Below are 17,471 nucleotides of genomic sequence, written 5' to 3'. Positions count from 1 at the left end.
AGGGAGACAAGGGAAGTGAGGTAATATATTTTATTGGCTCACCCAACAGAAGTTGGTCCAATAAAAGATACTGTTTCACCCACCTCTCTTTCTCATATCCTGAGACCAACACGGCTACAACATCACTGCAGACTAACTAAGAAATGTACTAATATGCAAAAAGCATGCTTATTGAAATGTGTATTTTTATATGCATGCACTTTTCCAATACCCAAAGGCATGCTAGGTTTATAAACACTGTATTAGAGATGTAATAAAGTTTAATTTGGTGAAAAAATAAGAACCCCCAGTTGTCAAAGACCTTATTTTCAGGGGTAGATCAAAAGTCAGATCTGGTATCTCTGGGGGGTAAAAAAAAGATACTCTGGCATCCTTCTCCCAGGAAGTAAACTGACAGTGGATTTGCTTCATGAGGGAAAAAAGATCAACCGGGCTGAAAATGCTGGGAAGAACTTTCATAGAATTTCAGGGTTGGAAGATCATCTAGTTCAACCCCCTGCTCAAAGCAGGACCAACCCCCCAGACAGATTTTTGCCCCAAATTGCCCACTCCAGGAGTGAACTCATGACCCTAAGTTTAGGAGGCCAATGCTCAAACCACTGAGCTATCCCCCCCATCTTTGAGTGAAATAAACTTCCTTAGACAGGGAGGTAACTTGTTAGTGAGTTTAGGCCATAAAAGCGTGTTATGAATTTGTTTTATATGTAACTCTTTGTTTCCAATATTTCTGTTTGCTATCATAGGATTCCCTATTCTTTGTTAAATAAACCTATACTTGCTTTCTTTCTAAACAAATATAAGGGCTGTGTGTGAAGTGAAGCTGTATTCCAGGGGTTCTCAAACTTCATTGCACCATAATCTCCTTCTAATAACAAAAATTACTACATGACGTCAGGAGAGTGGACTGAAGCCTGAGCATAAGAGCTTCAGCCCAAGGCAGTAGGCTTTGGCCTGGCAGTGGGGCTTGGGCTTCAGCTTGGCCCTGGGCTTTGGCTTCAGGCCTGGACCCCAGAAAGTCTAAGTCTGCCCTGGCGACCCCATTAAAATGGGGTTGTGACCCACTTTGGGATCCCAACCCACAGTTTGAGAACCACTGCTGTGTTCCAAAGCGAACTAGTAAGCTGTGGTGTCCTGTTCCTTTGGGACAGCAGGCTTGGTAATTCTGTGAGTGTCCAGTGGCGCAGGGGCTGGACACTACTGAGGATGCGTGGAAGACTCAGGGTTGAAGTGTGCCCATTGCTAACCTGTGCAGGGAGAGTGAGGCCTGTGGAGGCCTGAAGGGGAGTGCTTGTGTTGCCAGTAGCTAGTGGTGTCAGGCACAGACCAGGCTCACTCACGCTAAGGGCAGGCAAGAGCACCGCCAGCTTTTCTGCCACCCTAGGCGGCGGAAGGTCCCGCCCCGAAATGCCGCCTCCACAGAGGTGGTGGAAGGTCCTGCCGCCAAAATACCGCCATGGTCGCCACCCCCTAAATTGTAGTACCCCCGACCGCCTAGGTCGCCTAATGGGTTGCACCATCCCTGAGGGCAGGTGGTAGCGAGGTGCCTCAAAACCCTGGGTACCTCTGGGGAGTGTCACAATGAAGAAATGCAGTGACTTGGTCTTATCAAATGGAGTTAGGAGTCAAACATAACGTACATGTAATCAACCTCGCTTGGGCCGTCAGCAGGGTTCAGACCAGGGGTGGCTCCAGGCACCAGCGCAGCCAGCGCGCGCCTGAGGCGGCAAGCCATGGGGGGCAGCCTGGCGGTTGCTGTGAGGGCAGCAGTCAGGCACACTTTGGATTCAGTGGCGTGTCTGTGGGAGGTCCGCCGGTCCCCGGCTTTGGCGGCGGGCATGCTGAAGGCGCAGGACCGGCAGATCACCTGCAGACACGCCACCGAATCTGTCATGCCGCCGAAGGCCGCCTGACTGCCGTGCTTCGGGCGGCAAAAAACATAGAGCCGCCCCTGATTCAGACCTAGAACCTTCAAAGGCAAAAGTATAAGTGTCTACTGCTTGAGCTAAAGGACTAAGGCCTACCTGCAAGCACTGACAGACTTATAAACCTCTTCTGTGAACCAGCCTCTACAGGTGGGACAGAGGCCCACCCCTTTCCTAGTGTGGACTCTATACCATTACTACAAAACTCTAACTTGGTGAATTCACCAAGTTAGAGTTTTGTAGTAATGGTATAGAGTCTACTAGGATTCTACTAGGATAATCCTGGCCTCCCTCAGAGATGATTCCAGGCCAGCAACTCATCACCAAATCACTAAGTTACTGCAGACATTATAATAGCATTTATCCCCTGCATGCTGTGTGTGGGAGTCACACTTGGAAAGATTCAGTGTGTGGCTGTCAAGCCCAGGGAAGATGACTAGGTGTTGCCAATTAAATGCTTCCAGAAAAGCGGGTACTGTCATTTTTGTGACAAGAAGTCAAACACAGAAGAGGCTGCCCTGGTCATATCTTCCTGCTAGCACCTTGACCCACAACTTACTATTCAAAAAATAAACCTTGCATAAATTGTGACTTCCAGATTTCAGTATTTTGGGCAGCTACCCAGCTTGGCCACCTCTCCCGACCAGCACTGAGGAAAGCACATCGTTGAAAAGCACAGAACTAACTTCTGGCTCATTGCCAAAGACTAATTTGTTTATAGGTCATTTGGCCTGCATGATGCAGCTCAGCATTGAATATATTTTCCTGAATCCAATCCTATTGTAATGGAGGCTAGCAAATCATTATTTTAGATAACATTTCACACAGGATAGAGGCTATTTGATTTCATAAACTTTTGGTCACTTCAATCAGAGAAATGGCTACAAGTTCTGAAGTCAGGCACATGCAACAGGAAAAGGATATAGCTAAGCAGTGGTTTGTCAAAGATAATAGACTTATTTTACTGAGCCCTACGCTGTATTTCTTGTGGTGATCATGCAGTTGTAATCCCTCTATTACAGGGACTCTACCGATTTGCCTTAGAGTAAAGGTGTCACTTTCTGGGCAGCAGTCCTCAGGTTCAGGAGACATGTGTCTATTAGATAGAACTTTATATGGGCTCTCCAGGGGGCAAGGTCAAGTACGTGGCTAAAGAACACACGGTACCTTCCCCTGGGCACTGTGAGTGCAGGCTTTATTCTCTCCAGGAAATGAGCTGGTTGAAAAATAGCAAAATGTGGACATTTTGAAAAAAGTCTCTCAGTTCTACAAGGAAATACAGAGTAACCCGGGCCGGCTCTGGCTTTTTTGCCGCCCCAGGCAAAAAAGCCTCCCGCCCCCGGCAGGGAGCACGGCAGGGGAGGGCGCCGAGCCCGGCCACAGGCCCGCTCTCCCCGACCGGCCAGAGCGCCGGGGGGAGGGTGGAGAGCCCGGCCGGGGCTCCGCTCTCCCCGACTGGCCTGAGTGCCAGGGGAGGGCGGCGAGCCCGCTGCGGCTCCACTCTCCCCGGCGGCTGGAGCGCCAGGAGGAGGGCGAAGAGCCCGGCCGGAGGGAGGGTGGCGAGCCCAGCCGGGGCTCCGCTCTCCCCGGCGGCGAGCCCGGCCAGGGCCCCGCTACCCCGACCGGCCGGAGCGCCGCGGGGAGGGCGGTGAGCCCAGTCGCAGCCCCTCTCTTGGGCCGGAGCGCCGCGCCGCCCCCCTCCTGGTGCCGCCCCAAGCACATGCTTGGTGGGCTGGTGCCTGGAGCCGGCCCTGAGAGTAACCCACTTACACTAGTGGAAACATTGCTAATGAGTGGATGGTACAAGCAATGGAAGGCAGTTCAATCTGAATGGCTTTATTTAAACCAACCAGAAACTGAAAACTGACAATTGTAAAATAAAAAGCCTGGATAAGTGACTCTACTATGGATAGGTGAATTAAACCAGGAGCTTCAGCTCCCTCACAGTGCCCCTACAGAATGGAACCTCCTTATACAAAGTCTAGCTCCCAACACACAGTATGTGTTAGCTCCGTCTACTGAGTACTCACTTACAATAAATGCATTCTTAATTGCACAAATGTTGGCCAGCTTGTAGATGGGGGGCGGGGGGGCGAAGGAGGAACTGCAATGATGGAATAGGAGATGGGATACACAAAGGAGGAGCAATAGGGCAGAGATTTCTCAGGAATCAGAGGCTCTGTAAGGGTGAGGTTCTGGGACCTGCTCTAAAAGATGGCAGGTTACAGAGATCCACTGCGGCCTGGTCTTCCCTAGAAAACTAGGTTGGTTTAACTACGTTGGTCAGGGGTGTGAAAAATCCACACTCCTTAGTGATAGAGTTAAGTCGACCTAAAGTCCCCATGTAGACCAGTGGCGTATTATCGCCTAAGCCAACAAGGCCTAGGCCTAGGGCAGCAAATTTGCATGGGTGGCAAATTTATAATAGCAGCATTTTTGTAATCACGGCATCAGTGACACCGCGATTCTACCAATCATAGCGTGTATTGAAACCACCAATGATAGCGTGATGCCATTTAGTAAACATACTCGCGAGAATCCCAAATGTTAATAATGTGACTGGAAGGAAGAAATTAAACGGTTCTCAGTTTTGGATCCCGCGCTATAAGTGAAATTGCGCTATACAGACTCGCGTTCAAGCGAGGGTCCGCTGTACTTGTCATTTTATTTATAATAAAACTTGTAAATGTTCAATTATTTTAATGATATTTAGATTCATTTTAGTTCAAACTAATTTGTAAAAAAACTAAAACAAGTTCATATGGGGCCAGGGGTGGCAATTATTTCAGGGCCTAGGGGTAGCAAAATCATTAATCTGCCACTGATGTAGACAGCAGTAAGTTGATGGAAGAATTCTTCGTCGACCTGGCTACTGCCTCTTGGGGAGGTGGACTACCTATGCCAATGGGAGAAACCCGTGTAGGTAGTGTCTACACTGAAGCACTACAGTGGTGCAGCTGCAGGAGCACTGCTGTAGCATTTTAAGTGTAGACATGCCCTTACACTTTCTACTGTTCTGGCTGGGGTAGGAATCCACATGCGTCTGAGTTCCTCTGAGACAGTTCCTCTGTCCCAATAAGGATCTCTCCTAACTTGATCTCTGGTCTGGTATTTTCCTTGAAGTGCTCACAAGCACTGTACAGGGTGAGATTAGATCCCTAGTGTTAGCAGCAGGGACTGGAGCTTGCAGAGGATAAAGTGAGAGCCCTCCATTTCTCATGCATTGCCCAGCTTAACTATCTCATATTTCAGTGCTACTTCTCTTCAACCTTTTTCTCCCCTCCTCTTGGGGAAAAGTGGCTGGATTTTCCTTTGTTTAAAAGACTCCATTGGCTATTTGCTGAAGAGAAGGGTCGTCATTGCTACAGTAGCTGGAGCCAAAGCCAATGCTCCAATCAGAAGGCATGAGGCAAATTTGCAAATGGGACTGTATTTACATGAGCCCCTTTGGTACTGCAGTCTTTTAACCACCTGCTGGGAAGGAGCTAAAGGGGTTCTCCTACACAGAGGACATTGGCTGACCCCTAGAGAAGGGAAGGGGCCACAAAGGAGCTGGGATCAACTAATCTCTTGGGACAACTCAAAAAGGGCAGGGACAAGCGATAGACAGGACTCATAGACAAATAGTAAACCCTACGTAGGTTACAGCAGAATTGAATCAAACCATAAATACTTAACTGCCTAGGCCTCTATGGTGACTTTCCTAATGTTAAAAAAGATGTTGGAGAGATCATTGCTCCCATACTTTAACAACACGGAGCAAGTCACAACATTGCTGCATCATTCACTCTTGCACTTGGAGCCGCGGAGATGGGCAAGGGCCACCGAATTGTGCCATGTAAACTAGGGATCTGTAGGAAACCCTGACCCAAATTTCACAGATCTCTGACCAGATGTGCAGAGGTGTTCCCCCTTCTGCTCCCTGGATAGGCCCTTCTTCCTCTTCGCCCCCAAAACATCTGGCATATAGAAGTTCTATGGAGAGGAAAACAGGAACTACACAGAGTCGGAGTGGCTGCATTTCCATCCTCCCCAACTCCACAGGATTTCTGCAGTCTTGTTTGCATCCAGTTCCTTGCAGCAGAAAAGGAACATAAGGGCTAGAGCACAGCTTGGCAGGAAAATGAAGATTTTATCAAAGGAGTAATTGAAGACATTATAAATAGTCTCTTGATCTTGTTCTTAATCATGTTGTTCTATACATGTTTGTTTCTTTTTCAAAAAGTTCAGCATGCCCCAGTGGATATCGTTACTCCCAACATCCTAAGACCTAACAACTTTTTACTGTATTAAGCTTATTCTGACTTGGCTGTGGGATTCACCATAGTTCTTTCCACATTGTCATGAAGAGTAGCAAATAGTCAGTGCCAACCGTTTGAAGTCACTGAACTAACAAAATTACAAAAGAAATCGGATTGGGCAAAGTCCAGGGTGGAACCTGAGAAAGCAAAAACACTTAGCATTGGCCCCAGATATTATCTCCACACAAAAAACATACTGATTTAACTAAAGTGGTTTAGAAACTTCTGTAATGAAATTGGAAACCTTTATCTCAGTTTAAGAATGCCTTATACTGCTTTGGCTTAAGCTGGTAACATAAGCAAAATTGATATGAGGCAGGGACTCTTAAACTGGTGACATAATGGTGTCCGCACAAGGGTTTTGCACTGATTTAACTAGATCAGTTTCTAAAATGATTTGGGTACAACCTATGTGGGTAGACCAGACCAAATCCTGCCCTCAGATACTCATGTGCCTCTTCCTCCGATTGACCTAAATGGAACTTGTACAAAAGGCAGAATTTGGCCAGAGATATCCAGAATGTATATTCATATTCTGAGCAACTGAATTAGCAAAAAACAAGTAAATAACAGAGTGATTCAATTTTAAACTAGCCAGTTCATCCCCAGTCTGAATATTGAAGATCCTCACAATTGGATTTTGCAATTGGCTCTTGAAATTAGTTGAAAGATTTGTAAGAAGGCATAGAGCCAGACTGGTCTTTATTGAATACAAGTCTGAGAAGGTACAAGAGCACAGTTATTCCTTTTAAACTCAGGCATACCTATGTTCACAAAAGGCTCGTCTCGATGACAGGTCCCTATGCACTGTACAATTCTCCAAGATTTTAACTTGTGAGACCTTCATTTGCAGAGCTGCTGCTAGAGGACATGGGAAGGGCTTTCCAGATCCAGTGTTTAACATATGGTCAATATTCAACCAAAGCCTTTTATCTGGGGATAGTTTAAATATGTACCTAGTTCTAGTTGCAAAACAGACAACATGCTTTTTAGATACTATTCAATTTTAGAATAGATACTATCATCCCAACAAATCGTATATTTGTTTGTCCTGAAATACCTTGATCATTATAATCTGAAAGTTTGTTCCCCAACAGTAAAGACAACGAGGAGTCCTTCTGGCACCGTAGAAACTAACAAATTTATTTGGCATAAGCTTTCGTGGGACATAACCCACTGCATCAGATGCATGGAGTGGAAAATACAGTAAGCAGGTATAAATATACAGCATATCCATGTTTCCCAAAGATGACACGTCAGAAAAAGGCCAGCAATCATGTGATTCCTGTGTGGGACCTTCTAATTGTATTATAAATTGGACAAATCATGCCCTCCTCCTCTCTAGGTGGAGAAGGTCCCATTCATGCCAAATTCTCCTTGGTTCCATTGCATAAGGAGAGGGGAAGGAAAAATAGGTCAGCCCTAGGAAGGCCACATGGGGGAATTCTACACCCTCTGCTTGCCATGGACTAGTGTGTGTTGTGATATCTCTCCATAGAAATATAGAGGTGATTTGGGGGTGGTGTATGTGTGATATCATGATCAATGGCTGACAACTGCAGCATGTGGATCTACTCATCTGGGAAAATAAGAGGGGAACACTGACCAGGGCTTCTTATAGTGTCATATACTGAGAAATATGTCCCAAGGTCCACACTTTAAACTGAACAACATAAAATGCATGTTTGGCCTATATTGTGAAGGTTTTGCCTAAGCCACACCTACCTTTGAGACTCTGCCAGCACAACCATGGGGGGAAAATGCTGGATTAAATATTCAGGGACATGGAGAAAAAGCTAATCGAAGGGTACTTGTGGGACAGTGGCTTCCAGAGAATACTTTTTCTCAAGACGTGCCTATTTCATAGAATAATGTGAATATTTGGCTAACACAACTATTACTCAAGCCTTGCCTCCTCTGAGGTGAATCTCACCCCATGCAGATACTACCTATTGTCCTCTGTAGTGCAGCCCCACACAGAAAGCCTGCAGTAGTCTAGGCACCACTTTGGTCCCACTTAAGCTGTCAAAAGAATATCCAGAGAGACATGGTGCATAGACATGTGCTGGCTCTTTGTACAGGGTGAATTTCACTCCTGGTGATGTGCCGAAGCATGAAGAATATATGGAGCTATATTTCTGGGAGGATGGCACAAAACCAGTCCCATTGGGCCCAGTTCTCATTGACGCGAAGGCTAGTTTGCAACACTCAAGCAGAGAAAAGTGGCCACAAAGTATGTGTAAATATAATTTACTCCCACACTAAGTCCCCTTTATCCTGCCACCGCATTCACATGTGGAACTGAGCATTACGGTTTGTATGTAAACGAGAATCAATCTCAGTAGCTTCGGAGGACCTTTGCCAGAGTAAGGACTGAGTAAAAATTGAGAAAACTTTGTGATTGGGTACCTATAGATTGCATAAAGAGGTATATGTTTATCCCTTCTTGTTGCCAGCTGCAGCTCTATATATACATATACAGAATATGTGGAAAGATGATTCTTTGTAGTAAGTTTTGGATGTGCTGTTCAACTCTGAGATGATCAAGATAGGCAGATAATCATAATGGGACAAATGCATCCTTCTGTAACCCACTCACCTCACCAAGGATTTCTTTGGCCCAACTTCGGAATCTTTGTATTAAGTAAAAAAAAACAATTCTTCCTACTTATACTAAACATATAGGGCCAAACTCTCTGCCCCTGTTTACTCCAGAAGAGAATTTGGCCCACAGTATTTGTAGATGCTTTCTTCAATGTTCTTTTAACTGAGCAAGAACCCCCACCCGGGGTGGTGGAGGAGGATGTGCCGGCTGGGGCAGCTTTCCAGCCAAATTCCTTGGCGGTATTACTTACTCTTCACCGTGTAACCTTGTTTTTCTTTCTTCTACCTTGTGAGGATATTCTAGACATACAGTAAATCATGATAATCAGACTTTGTAATCACTATTTTGAATTTAGACCTTTGATTGCACATAGGGGTTATCAGTCTGTTTCAGTAACTTCTATACGACTGAATAACCAGACTGAGGCCTGGTCTACACTAGGCGTTTATGTCGAAGTTAGCGCCGTTACATCGAATTAACCCTGCACCCGTCCACACTGCGATGCTATTTAGTTCGACATAGAGGTCTCTTTAATTCGACTTCTGTACTCCTCCCCGACGAGGGGAGTAGCGCCAAATTCGACATGGCCATGTCGAATTAGGCTAGGTGTGGATGGAAATCGACGCTAATAGCTCCGGGAGCTATCCCACAGTGCACCACTCTGTTGACGCTCTGGACAGCAGTGCGAGCTCGTATGCTCTGACCAGCCACACAGGAAAAGCCCCGGGAAAATTTGAATTGGAATTCCTTTTCCTGTCTGGCCAGTTTGAATCTCATTTCCTGTCTGGACATCGTGGCGAGCACAGCAGCACTGGCAACGATGCAGAGCTCTCCAGCAGTGATGGCCGTGCAGTCTGTGAATAGAAAGAGGGCCCCAGCATGGACTGATCGGGAAGTCTTGGATCTCATCGCTGTGTGGGGCGATGAGTCCGTGCTTTCCGAGCTGCGATCCAAAAGACGGAATGCAAAGATCTACGACAAGATCTCTAAAGACATGGCAGAGAGAGGATACAGCCGGGATGCAACGCAGTGCCGCGTGAAAATCAAGGAGCTGAGACAAGGCTACCAGAAGACCAAAGAGGCAAACGGACGCTCCGGATCCCATCCCCAGACATCCCGTTTCTATGAGGCACTGCATTCCATCCTCGGTGCGGCCGCCACCACTACCCCACCAGTGACCGTGGACTCTGAGGATGGGGTAGTGTCCACGGCCGGTTCCTCGGACATGTTAGGGGACGTGGAAGATGAGGAAGGAGATGAGGAGGGCGAGGCAGTCGGCAGCGCTCACAACGCTGATTTCCCCGACAGCCAGGATCTCTTCATCACCCTTACAGAGATCCCCTACGAAGCGTCCCCAGCCGTTACCCCGGACACAGAATCTGGTGAAGGATCAGCCAGTAAGTGTTGTAAACATCTAAACATTTATTTTTAACAAAACAGGAATATTAACAATTTAAAGAATGGGTTGTTCATGATTAGTGTGCCCTATGCGCTTAACGGTTTAGTCATGGGCAGTGCAAGTTTTGAAAAAAAATCTAGCAATGTCCGGTTTTCAGTGATTGTCCTGCACAAGCCGCTCTACTGTTTATTCCCTGCTACTGCAGCTACAGTAAAATGCGGTCTATATGTCCGGGGATAGAGCAGTAGTCCTCCTGGGATATCTCCACGAAGCTCTCCTGGAGGTAACTTGAAAGCCGTTCCATGAGGTTCCTGGGGAGAGCGGCCTTATTGGGTCCTCCGAAGTACGAGACGTTGCCGCGCCACGAGACTATCACGTACTCGGGAATCATTGCTCTGCATAGCAGGGCGGCATACGGCCCTGGTCTTTGGAGGCTTTCCCGGAGCATTCTCTGTCTGTCGCTCTCAGAGATCCTCATCAGGGTGATGTCGCCCATGGTGACCTGCTTTTAATTAGGTAGGGGAATGTTAGTGTTGGGACTGCTTTCCCGTTCCTTGACAGAACTGTAACCGCTGGTTTTTAGCCACGCGGTGGAGGCGGGAGAGGGGCAGCCGAAAGGGATCGTTCCCGGGGACAGCCGCGAGGGGGTGGGACAGGGGCAGAGTTCCCGCTTGCCGGATTGCTGGCTGCAGGAACTGACATAGCTTTAAATGTGAAATGAGGCCAGTGGTAATCTAAAAGTTTTAAACTGCCACAAGTGTACGGCTTACCATGTCTGCCTGCAACAGAAATTCCGTTGTGCTGCCCCGCTTCTCAAATGTGCTGTGCAAGACCCCAGGCACTGAATGCGAAGGCCGAAAATTCGACCTTGTGCTGAGTGCGCATGTGATAGGTGCTGTGCATGGTCTTGTTCACAGAGAAAGACTATGTTCTTTGTTCACAACTACATTTTTCTTTCTGAGGAATTCACTCCCTTTTTCCCATTTCCACAGCCCCATCTGTGACTGTCTCACAACCTAGCCTGGAATCACACTCCCAGAGGCTAGCGCGGATTAGGCGTAGGAAGAGGAGGACACGGGAGGACATGTTCTCTGAGCTTATGGCCTGTTCCCAAGCCCAGGCAGCACAGCAGACCCAGTGGCGGGAGAACTTGACCCGAATGCACCAAGCCAACATGGATCGGGAGGAGAGGTGGCGGCAGGAAGACCAGCAGGCGACTCAAACGCTGCTTGGACTACTGAGGGAGCAAACGGACACGCTCCGGCGCCTTGTGGATGTTCTGCAGGAACGGAGGCAGGAGGACAGAGCCCCGCTGCAGTCCATCTATAACCGCCCTCCCCTGCCACCAAGTCCCATACCCACCTCACCCAAAGTGCAAAGAAGGAGAGGCGGCAGAGTCCCTGCTAACTCTCACTCCACCCCTGCAGAGAGCTCTAGTAGCAGAAGGCTCTCATTTCCCAAAATTTGAACAGTTCTTTCCTTCCCGCCTGACACAAGCCCCCGTCCAAGTTTCACCTCCCAATGCCATGTGTAGTTGATAATAAAAAATATGTTTCTGTAAACTACTGTTTCAATCATGTTCTTTTGGAGGAGGATGGGAAAGGGGGTTGGTAATTGGACAGGACAGTCACCTTTGGCAGGGTACATAGTCGGGGGCAGGCACAGCAGCAGGGCACATACACAGTGCAGTGATGCAGTGACTAGTTACCCTGGTTAGTCTGGGAGGTTGTTTTCATGTTATGTGGTGGGGGGTGGGTTGCTCTGTGACTTTGTGGCAGGGGAGGGCAGTTACAGATCTTAAGCGGCGGTCCTTAGGCAGGATCACAGAGCCACACAGCAGGGGATCTGTAACCGTCCTCCCCCTGCCACAAAGTCACATAGACCCCCCCATACACACAGTCCCGATCAGGAGGGGTGACAGGCTCCGTTGAAACAACCATCCCACTGCAGCGGAGCCTGTCAATCCTTGAGTTTAGAAGCTGCATTCGCGTCACTACACTACACCCGCTCCGCACCACAGTCTGCGTCCCAGTTTTAAAAAATTCCCGCGAAAACAGTATTAAAGAAAACGGTGTGCTTTAACAAAGTTGAACTATTTTTATTTCGCAACGTGTGTTGGAAGGGGGGTGAAGGGGGTATGTAACTGGATAGGATAGTCAACATTACCTGGGTAAAGAAACGGGGGCAGGTTTAGCTTCTCAGTACACAAACTTTAAAGTCACAGGTTACCCTGCTCACTGAGGAACTTTGCTTTCAAAGCCTCCCGGATGCACAGCGCGTCCCGCTGGTCTCTTCTAATCGCCCGGCTGTCTGGCTGTGAGTAATCAGCAGCCAGGCTATTTTCCTCAACCTCCCACCCCGCCATAAAGGTCTCCCCCTTGCTCTCACAGAGATTGTGGAGCACACAGCAAGCTGCTATAACAATGGGGATATTGGTTTCGCTGAGATCACAGCGAGTCAGTAAGCTTCTCCATCTCCCCTTGAGACGGCCAAAAGCACACTCCACCACCATTCTGCACTTGCTCAGCCGGTAGTTGAAGAGTTCTTTTTCAGTGTCCAGGGCGCCAGTATAGGGCTTCATGAGCCAGGGCATTAGCGGGTAGGCTGGGTCCCCGAGGATGACTATAGGCATCTCCACATCCCCAACAGTTATTTTGTGGTCCGGGAAGTAAATACCTTGTTGCAGCCGTCTAAACAGACCAGAGTTCCTGAAAACACGAGCGTCATGAACCTTGCCCGGCCATCCCACGTAGATGTTGGTAAAACGTCCCCTGTGGTCCACCAGTGCTTGCAGCACCATGGAAAAGTAGCCCTTTCGGTTAATGTACTGGGTGGCCTGGTGGTCCGGTGCCAGGATAGGGATGTGAGTTCCATCTATGGCCCCACCGCAGTTTGGGAATCCCATCGCTGCGAAGCCATCTATGATCGCCTCCACGTTTCCCAGGGTCACTACCTTTGGCAGCAGTACATCAACGATTGCCTTGGCTACTTGCATCACAACAACCCCCACGGTAGATTTGCCCACCCCAAACTGGTTCGCGACTGACCGGTAGCTGTCTGGCGTTGCAAGCTTCCAGAGGGCTATGGCCACTCGCTTCTGTACACTCAGTGCAGCTCGCAACCGGGTGTCACTGCGCTTCAGGGCAGGGGACAGCAACTCACAAAGTTCAAGGAAAGTTCCCTTCCGCATGCGAAAGTTTCGCAGCCACTGGGATTCATCCCAGACCTGCAGCACTATGCGGTCCCACCACTCAGTGCTTGTTTCCCGTGCCCAGAATCGCCGTTCCACGGCATCAACATGACCCATTGCCACCGCGATGTCCTCGGCGCTGGGTCCCCTGCTTTCTGACAGGTCCGTGCTACTCTCAGACTTCAGGACATCACCGCGGTGCCGTAGCCTCCTTGCCTGACTTTTCTGCATCTGCCTCAGGGAAACCTGTATGATAAGCTGCGAGGCGTTGAGAGCGGCCACAACTGCAGCGATGGTCGCAGCGTGCTCCATGCTCGCAGTGCTGTGGCGTCCGCGCTGTCAATGACTGGAAAAGTGCGCGAAATGATTTCCCGCCGGCGCTTTCAGGGAGGGAGGGCAGGAGTGATGGACGGATGACGACAGTTACCCAAAAGCACCCTCGACACATTTTGTTACCCAGAAGGCATTGCCGGCTACACCCAGAATTCCAATGGGCAGAGGGGACTGCGGGAACTGTGGGATAGCTGACCACAGTGCACCGCTTCGAATGTCGACGCTTTCACCATTAGTGTGGACGCACAAAGTCGAATTACTGTCCTTAGTGTGGACACACACGTTCGAATTTGCAATATCGATTACAAAAATTCGATGCAAGTAAAATCGAACTACTCTCGTAGTGTAGACAAGGCCTAAGAACAAGCTGCAGTCTTAAAGGTGAAATCAAGTTAACCTTACAATTAAATGCAGAATAGGATTTATATGTTCCTGCCCCCAAGGATAAGAGGAGGCAGGAACATATAAATTATTTTACACTCAACTCCACCCATCCTCCCTTTTAAAGGTCCTAGTTCAGGAAAGAGTCCCTGTTCAGTCACACTGAAGTCATTTTAAAGCTAAGACGTGTTTACATGCTGTCCAGAACTGGGGCCTCAGCTATGCCAGCCAGCAATGCTCCGCTGTTTGTGACCTCCCAGAATGCATTGTTCTGTAACCTTGCAGTAAACTGCTCAGAGAATGAGAATGGCCTACTGAGATGCAAGTAAATTGGGGAGTTTTAATTTGAGGCAGATTCTGAACAGCTGAACATATTGTAATATCTTCTGCGATAATATACTTTAAAAATATATTAGTCTTATTGTACAAAGAAACTACAATAAATGGGGGGAAAGGTTGATAGCATCCCCTGTTGGAGAGCTAGGCAACCCACCATCACTGTTACCTCCTTTTAGTTTTGGCTTGCACAGTCATCCAGCAACAAATTACTCAACTCAAAGCACTGGTTGAGCAGCATTTCCTTCCTTATTTGTACTTTACCCCTCTATAAATAGTCTGAGACATGGGGCTAGATTGTGAACTGGATTACACGTTAGTACAGAGGGTAAGAACCACTCCTACCCACCCACCTAGGCTACCCACACCTGGATTCTGGGTGTGTAGTGCCTGCTGGATCAGCAGAGCGGGGAGCAGTGATGCCTTGGCTCGGCCTACACCCCTTCTGACCCCCACATACTGGCCAACTCAGCCATGCCGGCATAGTAGGGGTGCATAATTTTACACTGGTCACAGTCAGCAGCAAATTATGACTGCCACAAGAGCAAAGGAGGACACAGGGAGGAAACTGTAACTCAAAGGCACTATGGGGGGAGGGATAGCTCAGTGGTTTGAGCACTAGCCTGCTAAACCCAGGGTTGTGAGCTCAATCCTTGAGGGGGCCACTTAGGGATTTGGGGCAAAATCAGTACTTGGTCCTGCTAGTGAAGGCAGGGGGCTGGACTCAATGACCTTTCAAGGTCCCTTTCAGTGCAAGGAGATAGGATATATCCATTAATTTATTATTATGCCTCCCAGTTTATGCACCACCCACTGCTCAGGGCTGTGCCTAGAGGCACAATCTAGCCCCTTTTAAGGAAATAAATATATTAAAAAGGAACAAAATGAACCAACTCCTGAAATATGAATATCTATCTTCCATGGAGTTTGTCTTCATTGATTATCTTCTCTAATCAGTTGATGCCAGCACCTTTTTGAAGGTACACTGAGCACTGCAGTGCACATGCAAGACTGCCCTTGACTTTCTGAAATCTTTGTGAGACAGCCTTTTCTACAAAACCAAATTGTATCGGCAGCTTCTGTTTCGCCATTGGGTAGTAAAAGTTTAACCATGATGTCAAAGATTAAAAAACAACCCTGGTTTTGTTAATCACTATGCGGGACAGACAACCCCTTCTGTTCTGTGGTGACAGGACCCAAATGGCACTGGAACTGATGCACTTTGATTTGGGGGAGAGGGTGATGAGGTCCCAGAGTACCTATGTGGGGGCCTATGCTTCCTAGGGCTGTGTTCCACAGTGGCTCCATCCACAGTCATGAGAGACGGGGTTTGGGTTGTGATGGAGGAGAGGCCAGGGGTGCCAGTGTATCAGTGACTGCTTCACACAGGTAAATCCCCCTGCATGTGGGGAGAGGGTAAAGCAGCAGCAGACATGGTCACAGAGCAGCTCTCTTAGAGCTCCACAGATTCTATTCACTATGTCTCCTGAAGAGCACCTCTCTGATAAACTCATTTACTTAGGCTTTGCTCTAGGCCTCTATATTGCTATAGACAGAAATACAGCTATTGATCATGAACAGGTCCTTTTGTCTGGCTAGTAATGTGTAGCAGATATGCAACTATGGTATTTTTGAGACTGGGGACAGGGGAGAAGGGCAGTGCCAGACCATATTTTCAGATGATGTCAGCAGCATGGATTATAAACGCCTGGCAATCAGCCTGTTCAAGTTTGTATGACAAGTCACATCATTATTATTATTATTATTTTATTATTATTAACCAGGCATTAGATTTCTAACAGACAGATTTAGTTGTATTCTCAGTTCTTAGTTACTTGTTCCTTCGATGCCATATAGAAGAAATCCTGTTCCATCATGTTTTCTGTGTATAGAGGTACACTATAAGGAAAAAAACCACACATATAAAACAATCATCATGGATATGTTGTTAGGAGCTTGCTGTCTTGTTACCATGTAACAATCCAGAAGCCTGAGTAGATCACATCATCAAAAGATTTGAATGTCTGTAAGTGCAGCATCTCTTTCCCTGGCAGGGAGGCACCACTGCTGCCTTGGTTTCTCTCTGGTGAAGACTTTCCCCCTTCACTAGTCCATATTCTCCTAGTCCACAGTGGATGAGTAATTTGGCGTTTGTCCTCTAGCCAAACCATCCCCTTTTGGGATCAACAAAGTCAAAAACCGGAGTCTCTCTTGCAACCCTCTCCTGATCCAGTAGTCCTTAATGCTCTTTACAGCTCACCTCCTAGGGACTCCATAGTCCCTTTCCCACCCCTTTCCTCAGGCCTTCTGATGCAGTAGTCTTTTGCCCTTCTTTCAGCTCACCCCTCCTGGAGGCCCAGTTGAGGTGTAGAGGAACTCAGCTCTGAGCTCCAACTCAAAAACCTGAACACTGAAACCCTTCACCCAAAGCACTCTCCTTCACTCTTCTCCACACAGCTGTCTGTCTTCTTCTCTGGTTCCTTTCTTAGGCCTCCTTATCCCAAGCCCCACGGCATCCATTCCAACTCCCTTTCCACTGGGACTACAGTACTTACCTCAACTGGCCTCTACTGCTAGAGACCTTCCCTCCAGGCTGCATCCAGTTATCTCCCAGGCCTCTTACCCAATTCTACATCCTAAAAGCAACCCAAACTTTCACAGACTGAACCCCATACCCCAACTTCCTCTTATAGAGTCACCATCTGCCATAAAGTTACATGATCCCTAACCTTTCCTGGTCATGTGCTTAATTGGTAACTCCAGCCCCGCCAGAAGAACTACAAGTCCTGGGATACCTATTCTTAAAGGGCTGTGGTCCAACACAGGTGTGCTGGGACATGCACATGTGCCCCAAGGAAGAGCACACTGTTACAATGTCCAGTTTGGTCTGACAAGGGCTGGTCAAGTTATTTATTGTTACCAATTTAGCTGTCAAATTTAGCTTTTTGTTCTGTTTGTAAATTGTCCATGAACATGTCACAATCAGGGGTGGCTCTATGTATTT

At 47.8% G+C, this 17,471-nt stretch overlaps 1 protein-coding gene across 1 annotated transcript; it reads left to right on the top strand.

Annotated features, from left to right (window-relative positions):
* The first annotated feature begins 9,087 nt into the window (after positions 1 to 9,087).
* LOC135982557 (uncharacterized) lies at positions 9,088 to 11,789 on the top strand. The gene is made up of 2 exons (XM_065589706.1): positions 9,088 to 10,225; positions 11,220 to 11,789. Exons 1-2 carry the CDS (start codon positions 9,649 to 9,651, stop codon positions 11,693 to 11,695), a joined length of 1,053 nt encoding a protein of 350 aa, XP_065445778.1. The 5' UTR covers positions 9,088 to 9,648; the 3' UTR covers positions 11,696 to 11,789.
* Positions 11,790 to 17,471: the final 5,682 nt, after the last annotated feature.

This window comes from Chrysemys picta, chromosome 3 (assembly GCF_011386835.1).
Source record: "Chrysemys picta bellii isolate R12L10 chromosome 3, ASM1138683v2, whole genome shotgun sequence".
Lineage (NCBI taxonomy): Eukaryota > Metazoa > Chordata > Testudines > Emydidae > Chrysemys > Chrysemys picta.
Note: the sequence above shows the minus strand (reverse complement) of the source record. Positions and strands in the feature narration are given on the sequence as shown.

Excerpts from the sequence above, each read along its gene's own strand:
- LOC135982557 (XM_065589706.1), top strand. The coding sequence starts at position 9,649 with ATGCAGAGCTCTCCAGCAGTGATGGCCGTGCAGTCTGTGAATAGAAAG. Across the intron at positions 10,226-11,219 it reads ATCTGGTGAAGGATCAGCCA|CCCCATCTGTGACTGTCTCA; the intron begins GTAAGTGTTGTA and ends CCATTTCCACAG.